General features: G+C 41.8%; 1 protein-coding gene across 4 annotated transcripts in view; it reads right to left on the bottom strand.

Annotated features, from left to right (window-relative positions):
• The window catches only part of elmo3 (engulfment and cell motility 3), a 28,298-nt gene that overhangs the window by 4,685 nt on the left and 11,164 nt on the right, over positions 1-12,449 (bottom strand). For 3 of the 4 annotated variants that reach the window (XM_030731186.1, XM_030731187.1, XM_030731188.1), the window contains exons 5-15: positions 12,164-12,214; positions 11,817-11,986; positions 11,330-11,429; positions 11,084-11,235; positions 10,559-10,637; positions 9,380-9,430; positions 9,163-9,285; positions 8,760-8,882; positions 8,556-8,660; positions 8,150-8,258; positions 7,917-8,053 (exon numbers count right to left, since the gene is read on the bottom strand). In XM_030731186.1, the coding sequence (XP_030587046.1) occupies positions 7,917-8,053; positions 8,150-8,258; positions 8,556-8,660; positions 8,760-8,882; positions 9,163-9,285; positions 9,380-9,430; positions 10,559-10,637; positions 11,084-11,235; positions 11,330-11,429; positions 11,817-11,986; positions 12,164-12,214 (1,200 nt within the window). Of the gene's footprint in view, positions 1-979; positions 1,139-7,916; positions 8,054-8,149; positions 8,259-8,555; positions 8,661-8,759; positions 8,883-9,162; positions 9,286-9,379; positions 9,431-10,558; positions 10,638-11,083; positions 11,236-11,329; positions 11,430-11,816; positions 11,987-12,163; positions 12,215-12,449 lie in introns of those variants that run through there. The other variant, XM_030731189.1, reaches the window with a different exon arrangement.

The following is a 12,449-nucleotide window of genomic DNA, read 5'->3' as shown; positions in this document are numbered from 1 at the left end:
GAGCTGCTTGCTGACAAACTGAACGTTGCATGTTCAATGTTAGACTGTGGCTTCTATATGATTCCTTATAAACCATTTCTTTCTTTCTTTTTTTAAATTTATTATGATTGTTGTCAAACTGAATTTTTCATTGTTTTCTGAGACTAAAGCTGTACTTCAATCTGTGTTTGTGTGTCTGACTTGTTATAGTGAAGCCTGCACAGAAAGACAGGAGGTGACCCCAGCTGTCCTCAAACAAGAGCTCAGGGCAGTTACATGTGTGTTAAATCTATGGCTCGCTCAGTTGTAAAAAATGGAAAATCGATATAAAAATCGATACAGTTAAAAGACCAAGCCAACTCCTGTTTGTCCTCCTGTCACCCACACCCACACCCACACACACACACACTGCTGACCTAGATCATTCCTGTTCACACCCAATTTGATTGATTGCAAACAATCAGTGACTAAAGTGTAGCCTGACACATCAGTAAACCTTTATCAGACAGGCTCTCTGCACTGCTTTTAATACAAACTTCAGAGGAAATCTGATCACTCAATCTCAGAAATGTCCTTGTCAGATGCGCGTGAAGAGTTTTAAGTGTTTATGACCACAGAGAATGGCAAAGCCTGTTTGTCTGGAAGCAGTGGAAAAGCAAGCTGTGAAATCCAGTCATTCTATATTGTGTGAAGATACAGGGACACGAAACAAGTGACTACAGTTTCACGCCGTGACTCCCTGCTCTGGTCCACAGAGCCAAAATAAACTTAGTGTCCAGCAACAATCACATGACAAAGGCTTTAGAGACCAGCCTCACATTGTAATGTCATGTTCTGTTCATGACTTCTATTGTCACCCATTAAAAAATAATAATAACAAATTAGCCTTTGAGAACTGCTGTATGAATGACTTTTGGGCCACAACTGGAATATTTAATATTGACCTCTATGTTTACCAATTAGTTACAAAGAATCAAACAAAACAAAAAAAAACTCTTACCTCCATTCTTTCCTCCTCCTTTGCTGACTACTTTATACAAATTTTTAAATCCAGGCTTCAAATTTCATCCTTGGTCAATCATACAAATGTGACGGGGATGAAACGAAGTGAAAGTGAGGCAGAACCAGAGAGAGAGATCGCCTACATGACAGCAGAGGTGCAGACCTTTGAGTGTTTTGTAAACAGACACCCTGATACTCACATGCACACCCCCAATCAGGTCCAGCCCCTCTGTCATTTAGCTTAACTGGCCAATAGGGGCAACGGCAGCTGTCTCTAGTCTCGGGAGCGTGTGCGCGCGCGCGTGTGTGTGTGTGTGTGTGTGTGTGTGTGTGTGGAGGATGACTGTTCAGATCATAACAGATCTAAACAAATATGTTCACGTAACTGGACTGATGACATTTCATAGTGTTTTTTCAGCACATGCACAAACGAAACCTAAATCTGTAATATCGCCTGTACTGCCACAGCCTCTTCTTGTTAGGGCCCGAGCACGAACTGTGCGAAGGCCCTATTGTAATTGCTTCGTTTATTATTAGGGCCCGAGCACGAACTGTGCGAAGGCCCTATTGTAATTGCTTCGTTTATTATTATTATTATTTTTTTTTTTTTTTTATTATTATTATTATTATTATTATTATTATTCAGGCAAATGAATTGGCTTTTTGGGGGCTTTATCATATTCAAAAACTCATGAAACTTGGCACATGCGTCACACCTGGTGAAAATTTAAGTATTTTAATGGGCTCGGGCAAGGGCGCGCCCAAATGGCTCGCTAGCGCCCCCTAAACTGGAGCCCCACCGCTGTGTTTCACGTACATGAATGAAACTTCATACACATGTATATCATGTCCAGGCGCACAAAAAATCCTCTTGGAGCCATGCCCTAAACCCAACAGGAAGTCCGCCATTTTTAATTAATTATGCAAATTTGGCGATTTGCAGCCCTCACACTTTTTCTAATAACTCAGAGGTTTTAGACGTTATCATCTTCATATTTGGTTTGTCTAACCTACACCCCCAGGGGAATCTAAATCTCGAAAATGGTGAGTTTTTGCCAAGGGGGAGGGGTCCTTATGCCCCTTTGAACTTTGATCATTCGCCATGAAATTTTGATTGCCTCTCATTCATACCTACATGATCCAATGTGCATCAAACTTCTCCAGTAGGATGAGGGTGCCCCCCTGAACACATACATATGACAATATTTAATATCAGTCGCAGCGCCACCTAGTGGGAACAGGAAATGTCATATTTTACACTTGGAGGTCCAGCTCCAAGGTGGTTTAGCAGAACCATCTCAAATTTCACCTGGAAAGCCTTAAGAAGTTGGACTTACTGTGTTTTCAAAACTGTGAGTTTTTGACAAAAGGGCGTGACCCTTATGGGACGGCAAAGTTCGATGATTCGCCATGAACACAAAAATGGCTGTAACTCAAACCCAACTTGCCCAATCTGGCTCAAACTTCAGTGGTGTGATAAGCACCCTGTCCTGAACACACTCATATGCAAAAAGTCCATAAACGGTAGAGCGCCGCCTAGTGGCAGCTCGGAATATCTTAAAATAGCAAGTTTTTTGAGTAGCCCCGGAGCAACGTTTTATCTACATGTATGAAAATGTACAGGCTCATGTAACATACTAAGACGTACAAAAAAGTCTCTTGGACCCATACCCCAAACCCTACAGGAAGTCGGCCATCTTCAATTGAAGGTGTCAATTTTTGCGATTTCCACGCCTGCTATTTGAACGAACTTGTCCTAGGGCATTTGACCCAGTGAGACCAAATTTGCTCCACATCATCTACACAAGTAGCCCATCAAATATTGTGGAAATCTTTACAAAATATTAAATGGCCTTATCACACCAGGCCATTGAATTTGGCCTTCGTTTTTCTCCCTCACCACCAAAATTGTTTGTGCACTTGTTCGCACATGCTTTGTCTGATCAGGCTGAAAATTTAATCACTCATGTACACACCCAGGCTGAATCCATAACTACAGATTCAAGACTGTAGGCACAATAGCGCCCCCTACAGAAGCAAATGAAAATTTGTATGACCGTCCACAGAATTAGTTTTGCTCTGAAATACATGAAATATCTTTCACCATTCCTTACAAATCCTCATCTATTTGATAAGCCTCCTGCCCTGAACACATTGATATGCATAAAGTCCATAAACGTTAGAGCGCCCCCTACTGGCAGCTTTAAATATCATAATATACCATGTTTTTTAGCTAGCCCCTGAGTTACATTTTATCTACAGCTCTGAAATTTTGCACACTCATGTAACATCCTAAGACATACAAAAAAGTCTCTTGGAGCTATACTCCAAACCCTACAGGAAGTCCAGCATCTTCAATTGAAAGTGTCAATTTTTGCCATTTTCAGGCCTGCTATTTGAATGAACTCCTCCTAGGGCATTTCAGCCAGTGAGACCAAATTGGCTCCAGATCATCTAGACAAACAGCCCATCAAATATTGTGGAAATCTTGACAAAATATTAAATGGTGTTGTCACACCAGGCCATTGAAGTTGGCTTTCATTTTTCTCAATGGCGACCAAAATTGTTTGGGCACGTGTTCGTACATGCTTTGCCCGATCTGCCTGAAAATGTAATCACTCATGTACACAGCCACTCTGAACCCATAACTATGGATTCAAGGCTATACGTAGCTGCAAGAGCGCCCCCTACAGAAGCAAATGAAATTTTGTATAGCATCCACAAACTTAGTTTCTCGGAAATGTATGAAAATGTGTTTCAACATTCTTGACATCATCCTGATCAAAACAGTCTATCAGACCCATGCCCTATTTTGCATGCTGGAGCCGTGACCCCACCCCCAAATATTCCATTGCGTCTATGCCGAGAGCAAAAGATATCTTTTCCTAAAAAAGAATTCAACTTTCTACAGACCTTCTGTACACCATCACGATCACAAGACCTCCGAGTGCGGCACGGGTCGACGAGCGCCACGGGTCGACGCGCAGGGAGTGCGAGGGCCCGATATCACCGCTTGCGGTTTTAATTATTATTATTTTTTTTTTTTTTTTATTATTATTATTATTATTCAGGCAAATGAATTGGCTTTTTGGGGGCTTTATCATATTCAAAAACTCATGAAACTTTGCACATGCGTCACACCTGGTGAAAATTTAAGTATTTTAATGGGCTCGGGCAAGGGCGCGCCCAAATGGCTCGCTAGCGCCCCCTAAACTGGAGCCCCACCGCTGTGTTTCACGTACATGAATGAAACTTCATACACATGTATATCATGTCCAGGCGCACAAAAAATCCTCTTGGAGCCATGCCCTAAACCCAACAGGAAGTCCGCCATTTTGAATTAATTATGCAAATTTGGCGATTTGCAGCCCTCACACTTTTTCTAATAACTCAGAGGTTTTAGACGTTATCATCTTCATATTTGGTTTGTCTAACCTACACCCCCAGGGGAATCTAAATCTCGAAAATGGTGAGTTTTTGCCAAGGGGGAGGGGTCCTTATGCCCCTTTGAACTTTGATCATTCGCCATGAAAATTTGATTGCCTCTCATTCATACCTACATGATCCAATGTGCATCAAACTTCTCCAGTAGGATGAGGGTGCCCCCCTGAACACATACATATGACAATATTTAATATCAGTCGCAGCGCCACCTAGTGGGAACAGGAAATGTCATATTTTACACTTGGAGGTCCAGCTCCAAGGTGGTTTAGCAGAACCATCTCAAATTTCACCTGGAAAGCCTTAAGAACTTGGACTTACTGTGTTTTTAAAACTGTGACTTTTTGACAAAAGGGCGTGACCCTTATGGGACGGCAAAGTTCGATGATTCGCCATGAACACAAAAATGGCTGTAACTCAAAGCCAACTTGCTCAATCTGGCTCAAACTTCAGTGGTGTGATAAGCATGCTGCCCTGAACACATTCATATGCATAAAGTCCATAAACGTTAGAGCGCCGCCTAGTGGCAGCTCGGAATATCTTAAAATAGCATGTTTTTTGAGTAGCCCCGGAGCTACGTTTTATCTACATGTATGAAAATGTACAGGCTCATGTAACATCCTAAGACGTACAAAAAAGTCTCTTGGACCCCTACCCCAAACCCTACAGGAAGTCGGCCATCTTCAATTGAAGGTGTCAATTTTTGCGATTTCCACGCCTGCTATTTGAACGAACTCGTCCTAGGGCATTTCACCCACTGACACCAAATTGGCTCCAGATCATCTACACAAGTAGCCCATCAATTATTGTGGAAATCTTTAAAAAATATTAAACGGCCTTGTCACACCAGCCCATTAAATTTGGCCTTCGTTTTTCTCCCTCACCACCAAAATTTTTTGTGCACTTGTTCGCACATGCTTTGTCTGATCAGGCTGAAAATTTAATCACTCATGTACACACCCAGGCTGAATCCATAACTACAGATTCAAGACTGTAGGCGCAATAGCGCCCCCTACAGAAGCAAATGAAAATTTGTATGACCGTCCACAGAATTAGTTTTGCTCTGAAATACATGAAATATCTTTCACCATTCCTTACAAAATCCTCATCTATTTGATAAGCCTCCTGCCCTGAACACATTGACATGCATAAAGTCCATAAACGTTAGAGCGCCCCCTACTGGCAGCTTTAAATATCATAATATACCATGTTTTTTAGCTCGCCCCTGAGTTACATTTTATCTACAGCTCTGAAATTTTGCACACTCATGTAACATCCTAAGACATACAAAAAAGTCTCTTGGAGCCATACTCCAAACCCTACAGGAAGTCCAGCATCTTCAATTGAAAGTGTCAATTTTTGCCATTTTCAGGCCTGCTATTTGAATGAACTCCTCCTAGGGCATTTCACCCAGTGAGACCAAATTGGCTCCACATCATCTAGACAAACAGCCCATCAAAAAAGTCAATCAGACCCATGCCCTATTTTGCATGCTGGAGCCGTGACCACACCCCCAAATATTCCATTGCGTCTATGCCGAGAGCAAAAGATACCTTTTCCTATAAAAGAATTCAACTTTCTAGAGACCCATCACGATCACAAAACCTCCGAGTGCAGCACGGGTCGACGAGCGCCACAGGTCGACGCGCGCGGAGTGCGAGGGCCCGATATCACCGCTTGCGGTTTTAATTTTCTTTGGATCTCCTCCACTCTGCTTCTTCTCATCCATCCCCTTCATTCTCTTCCTCTCACATTGTTTCCATGGGTTTTATGTTCCCTGTGTTGTTGTGTAATTACTGCTGATGCCCTGGACGCTTTGTTTTCCTTGTTTCCTTCTCCCTCCATTTCTGCCGTTCACCACGCTTCTCTTTGTCCACCTAATGCCGCTTTGTCCTTGCCCTAAAGCACCCTGGGAGGTTGGCCATGAGCAAAAACAAAAGGCCAGTCTGCTGGGCTGGCGCTTAGGACACCGGCGTGCACCGGGAGGGTCAAAAGGTCACTGAGTTTTATGAGCACTTTGTGGATGATGGATGGTTGAGTGTGATGTTGAGGCGTAGATGAAGGCTCAAACACTCATCCTTTCAGGATGAGTGAGTTCTCAATATTTCTCACAGACAAAACTGCTCTGCTGGCAGCTTGGCTTAAACCATTACCAGAACTGAATGTGGCTGTGGTGGCAGGTCAGGAAAGGTTAGCATAAGAATGAACCTACCCCTCCAAAATACAAAACTTAGACAAAAGCACCATTAAAACTGGTTCCAAAGCATTCTCCTTTTAAATTTCAGTGTCTCTGTGCTTCATTTTTATTCAACATTTTTTATTCGCTTGTTTAGTAGTTTATTAACACAACTAAGTGGAAATGAGATGTGATCAAAACATCCCACAAATGGGCCTTATGAAAAAAAAAACCTTACTAGATTCAAGGTCTTCCATTCAAGGTCATCTTTGCCACATGTCCACAGGGATTCCAGTGTGTCTACTTTCAGATCACTCCCCGGAAGTCCTGCTCTGACCATCTGCACTGCATGCGCTGCGATTTTAGCACAGACCTCAAATTATATTAGCTTCTTCTGTATACTGGCTCCAGTATCATGTGGAGGATCATCTCTGGTTATGACCACGCAATTTTTCTGCAGTTTTCAGTTGAAGAGCCAGAAACACGTCAGGTGAGGTGCAAAATCAAGAGTCGTGCGCCTCACCTCACCCCTTAGCATCCACATTGCTGAGAATCTTGAACTTTGAATTTGGGACTGTAAATGCAGAGGTTCCCCACTAATCATTGGTTCCATCCCTGGTTCCTCCAGTCTGCATGCTGAAGTATCCTTGGGCAAGACACTGAACCTGGATGCATCCATTGGAGTTTGAGTGTGTGCGTGAATGCTGGACATAGGACTTATTGGCATAGAATATATGAATGTGTGTGAATGGGTGAATGAAGCTTGTTGTAAAAAGCACTCTGAGTGGTCAGTTAGCCTAAAGAAATGTTATATAAGTACCAGTCCATTTACTGACCACACAGATGCATGCAACATGAAGAGTTTAGTTTTCATTATAACTCACGATGCTATTGTGCAAGATAATAACCTTTATGTAGAAGAAATGACAAAAAGCCATTATTCATTTCAAATTGGTTACTGGTATGTATCTACCCATTCTTTCCTCATTTATGGAAGCATATTTGTGGTTGGGTGGATCATAAATTACCTCCATGAGAACTTTAGAGTTACTGTCACTGAATTTAGCAAACATACCATATCTGATTACGGTAGGTTTGGATCTGAATTACCCCAGGTCATCGTTTTACACACTGCGACAGCCAAGAAGCAATTAAGCCATTTTAGATGAGCAATTTAATAATTATTTGTCCAAGTAAAAGAGACTGGAGAGCATCTCCTACACTAAAATACACCACACCAATTCACTTTAATTTCAGTTAGTTTCCTAATTTTAGTTGAAACAAAGCAAGCAATTACATGCCATCTCTGTTACTGTACCTTGTCAAAGTCTTCCTGTGTGGCTCTCATCTCTTTCCAGGTCTTATTAAGCAGCTGAATACAGACACAGAAAAGCTCCTCCATCAGTCGATCCTGACTAAAGAAGATGGGGTGGTAGTCGGATCCCGTCTCTGAGGCTGTGAACAGAGGTCAAGCACGGAGAGAATTCAGAGAGGGTTTGACCAGAGGTCACAGAAATAGCAGAGGCGGTGGCACGGAAGAGATCAACTGACGTGGCTCTCCGATCCGAAGGATTTCACACAGGATGAGTGTGAGCTGGATGCTGCTCCTGGCAAAGGGACACTCGTGCTTGTCCTCTCGGCTGCTGTTCTCCAGGACAAACTTAAAGACATAAACAAAAAGAAAATGGAAACTCACTTAAAGTAATAATAATAAAGATGATAACTAATAATTCGGGGGGGGGGGGGGGCATTTATTGTGCATTTGCCTCATTTTGGGGCTCATCTATCAAATGCTGTCACTTGTGGTTAAGCACTTTTCATCCTGGGTGACTTCTCAAACTGGCACAACTATGATTGAATACAGCAATAAACCTTTTATTTTATATGAGTCAATATCAGCATTTTAAATTCAGACATTAAAGGCTTCATAAATAAAATGCATATAAATTGTGCTCACCCTGCTGTAGGCATCAGGATAACGTATGGCAAAATAATACATGGTATCCAAAGCTAAAAGACCAGGAGGCGTTCGCGACAAATCCTGACCGGGGTTACTATTATTCTGAAAGGAAAGGATTGAAGACAACCATGATATAAAGAATAACAAGGTTAAAAGTTAGTAGACAAACAGCTACAGCATGTTTTGACTGCAGACACTTACAGAAAACCCCAGTTTCCTGAATTCTTTGGCACAGAGTGATCGTCGTCTTTCGTGACTCAGGCTGTTTTCACTTTCTGTCTCAAACGCTGCCTGCCTCAAATTGTGAAGGATCTCTCTTTGTTCCTAAAGTGACAAGGGCCAGACAAACATGTACAGATGGTAGTTTGTTAGTGCGTTTAAATGTTTGAAACCGCTGCGTTTTTGAGCCCAGCAAAGAATTAGCATTGATACTTTTGTACTCAAGTCACTGAATTTCCAAATTTATCTAATCTTACTTAACAAGATAAAAGAAAGATTGTGCCAAGGAAGGCAGGATTACAATAAAAATATTTCACAATTAAAATGATTTATTTTAAAAAAACTGTGTTGCTGAATGAATGTGGCTTTAATATGACTGGATCACCGGGCTGCAACAGTCCAGAGGCGTCCTCATGCGGGGCTCCAGGAGATTCAAGGTAACTGACTGTAGGACGTAGAGGTAGTGGGCCATCTCATCTTGGACTGAACCAGAACTATGGATTATGTTCTGCCAGAGAGAGAAACACATTTTCCTTTCCTTAATACTCCAGAGTGTTTCACATGAATATATTATGTGAAATGTGATTGTACAGTGAATTTACCTTATATATATACTGACGGAGATTCTTCTTAGTCAGGAAATCAAACATATCCTGGAAACAAAGAGAGCAAATATGTCACTGGAGTGCAGAGCCCTGCTTCTGCCACGGGGTGGCAATATAGTGTCAGTAACTGTAAGGCAGCAGAAGGTTTAGCCTGTGGGACTTTGACCTCTGACGAAATCACTGCTTGCTGGTACGTGCATCTCTGACTCAACCACGTTTTTGTTCGCAACTAATTGCTGATAAGAAGGGTGGGTTTGTTGACCTGATGTAAAAGTGAGGAAGTAACAAAGAGAGCCTGAGAGAAAAGAGCTTGGAGGCCTGAATGAAGGAACTGTTTCTGCACAATGAGAGAGGAGCGGGAACACAACAGAGGGGCAGAAAGCCTCGACTGTCTGCAGAAAAGCTGAGATGAGCAGAATGAGAAAGATGGGTCATTTCCAGCTGTCTGGAAGAAGTGGTGCCTGTGGGATTCTGACACGCATGGCCTGCTGCTGCAAAAACTATCCTTCACCCTGAGGCACACATAAAATATAGTCTTCTCAGATTCGAATATAAGAATACAATGCACCACAGGAAAGAGTTAAAAGCATAACTTTGGTGAATTTCTACATTTTTTTCCTACGAAACAACAATGAAATTATTCCAGGAACAAGTGCAGGCTCTGTCTCCAAAACCCGATTAGCTCATTCTGCAGTGCTTCCAGTATTACGGCTGTTATTAACCTGAGGAATTTCCCCTAAATCAGCTACAGTACCACATATTTCTCACTGTTCAGAACTAATTATAAGGTAATAATTCATACAAACCATCCAGTCCAATTTTATTTTTACTTCAAATGTGTTTGATCCTTAAAACCCGTCACTAAGAAAGATGCAGTTTTTGAGCAACAATGTTGCTTTACGACACAGAAGAACCATCTGCATCAGGCTTCGGATTCACAGACAGTACTTAATACTTGGATCAATGCATGGTACTTTTTGCTGTTTTAAGGTTACTGATAATGAAAAACATTAGCTAATGTAAAATATGAATAGTGCATACCAAATACAGCTGCTGTCTGAAAGTAACAGACATTCAGGAAGGAGCCTAAACCAAACTAAAATATCTGCTTCTTTGCAAGCTTGGAAGTTTTACTAGTTTGGAGAAGAGGAAGTGTCTCAAAAGTAGCAGGGGCACCTTTCGGTCTGAGTCTCCAGCTGTTTGTAGTAGGGCCATAAGTAAGGCCATGGCTTTGGTCTGTATCTGCTGATTTGTCCTGAAAGAAGTTAGAGAGAGGTTAAAAAAAAATGTATTTCATGTTTTACAGCTGTATGGAAATACGTGTATATACTGCTTCAACAGTTTTCATATCACTGTATTACACTGATGTTGACAGTTTACATATTTAAAAACTTCCTGTTACAGAGACAATGCTGCCACTTATTGCCCTGCCACTGCAACACACTGCAGAGGTGTTATTCTGTCAAGAGTTTATTTCACTTCAGTGAACAAAAGATCATGAGCTCTGTTTACATGACATTTTCCATCTGTCTTATCTGTCTTTTTTTTTCCCCACAGAGAGAAACTCAGGGCTGGAAAAAAAAGCCATTTCTGTGCAACATGAAGTGAAAATAAATGTGTAAAAATGACCATTATGTTAAGCAAGTGTGACTGCTTACATTCATTGTAATTCATTGAATTGTTGAGTGATTCATTACTTACACCTGAAGGTGAGCAATGAGCTTCTCCATGGTGATTTCCTGCTTGACTTGCAGGAAAAGGCTGTGGCTGCTGAGCACCATGCTCTCCAGGATGTCCAAGCACACCTGCTGTATTGATGCATCGGTCGGCTTGGCGTTCACAAAGCCGGCAATCTGAGGTACAAACAGTATTGGAACGGAAGGAGAGACCTGAGCTTTAGTCGCTGAAAATCAAACTCACCGAACATCTGAGCGGCAGATACAGAACCTTTTTGATGAAGACAGAAGAGAGGTTCTCCCATGAAACTATCCCGTGATCCATCAGCTCCATGAAACCCGTCAGTGTGTGGGTCATAATCACATTACTCCTAAATGACACACACAAAAAAGCCATTCACACACTCACATGTAGCATTCAAATGGATAGAATCAGTAATCCAGTTAGAGCTTTAAAGTGTAAACTATCACAGTAACGGTAAAACGTTCCATCTTGTCACAGACCACTGAGCATTCAGCCAGCTGTACTCCTGCTATGATTGTGGAAAAAGGCTTAAATTAATCAACAACTTGTTTTAACTGAAATCAAAGACAGACTCTGCAAGTGTGACCTGAAACACTTCTTTCAGCAGGATAGTCCGGTCCGCAAAATACGCTTCTACATGTGCAACCCCTCTGCATCAGCGATATTTGACAGTATTCCTTCACAGCCAAAAAAAATATGCAAGCAGACACACAAACACACGCAGGGTACTAACTCATTAGAGTCCTCTACAATCTTGACCAATAAGAGGTGTCCATCTCGGCTGATGAACTCCTGCGCAAAGGTCACATCTGTTGAAACGCTGGCTAGTTGCTTGAGCGAATCGCAGCGCACGCCTGCATCCAAGCTTTGGATACCCTTGTACAAATCCTCTGCGCAGCGGCCCTGAGTTCATCCACGTCAATGAAACACACACACACACACAAAGAAACACATTGTAGTGACAGATCAGCTTAGACTTATTCTACCTTTTTCAGCATGTAGTAGAATGAGTTACAAAGCGAGAGGTTACAGAGGGAGAAGAATGTGAGAAGAGGGAGGTGGAGGAGGCTGCAGACTCACCGGTGCCTTGGTCAGACGCAGAATGCAGCCGTTCTTAATGTCCAGACGATTCTGCAACATTCAGACCACAAGGAGGAGGCGATAACACGCATGGATTCCAATAAGCATGCAGATATGTTTGTGAGACTATACAATACAGTAAAATATACTTTTAAGTTTAAGTTATTGTTTTTTATTTTAATTATTGTTCTTAATAGGTTCTATGGGAAGCATTAATTACAGGACATAAAAAAAACAAGACAGGACAAGGCAATATTTTTTTTATTTATCCAATTGTTTTCTTGAT

The sequence above is a fragment of the Archocentrus centrarchus genome, chromosome 6, assembly GCF_007364275.1.
Source record: "Archocentrus centrarchus isolate MPI-CPG fArcCen1 chromosome 6, fArcCen1, whole genome shotgun sequence".
NCBI classification, from domain to species: domain Eukaryota; kingdom Metazoa; phylum Chordata; class Actinopteri; order Cichliformes; family Cichlidae; genus Archocentrus; species Archocentrus centrarchus.
The sequence above is the reverse complement of the archived record's forward strand: the minus strand, read 5'-3'. Positions and strand labels throughout refer to the sequence as shown.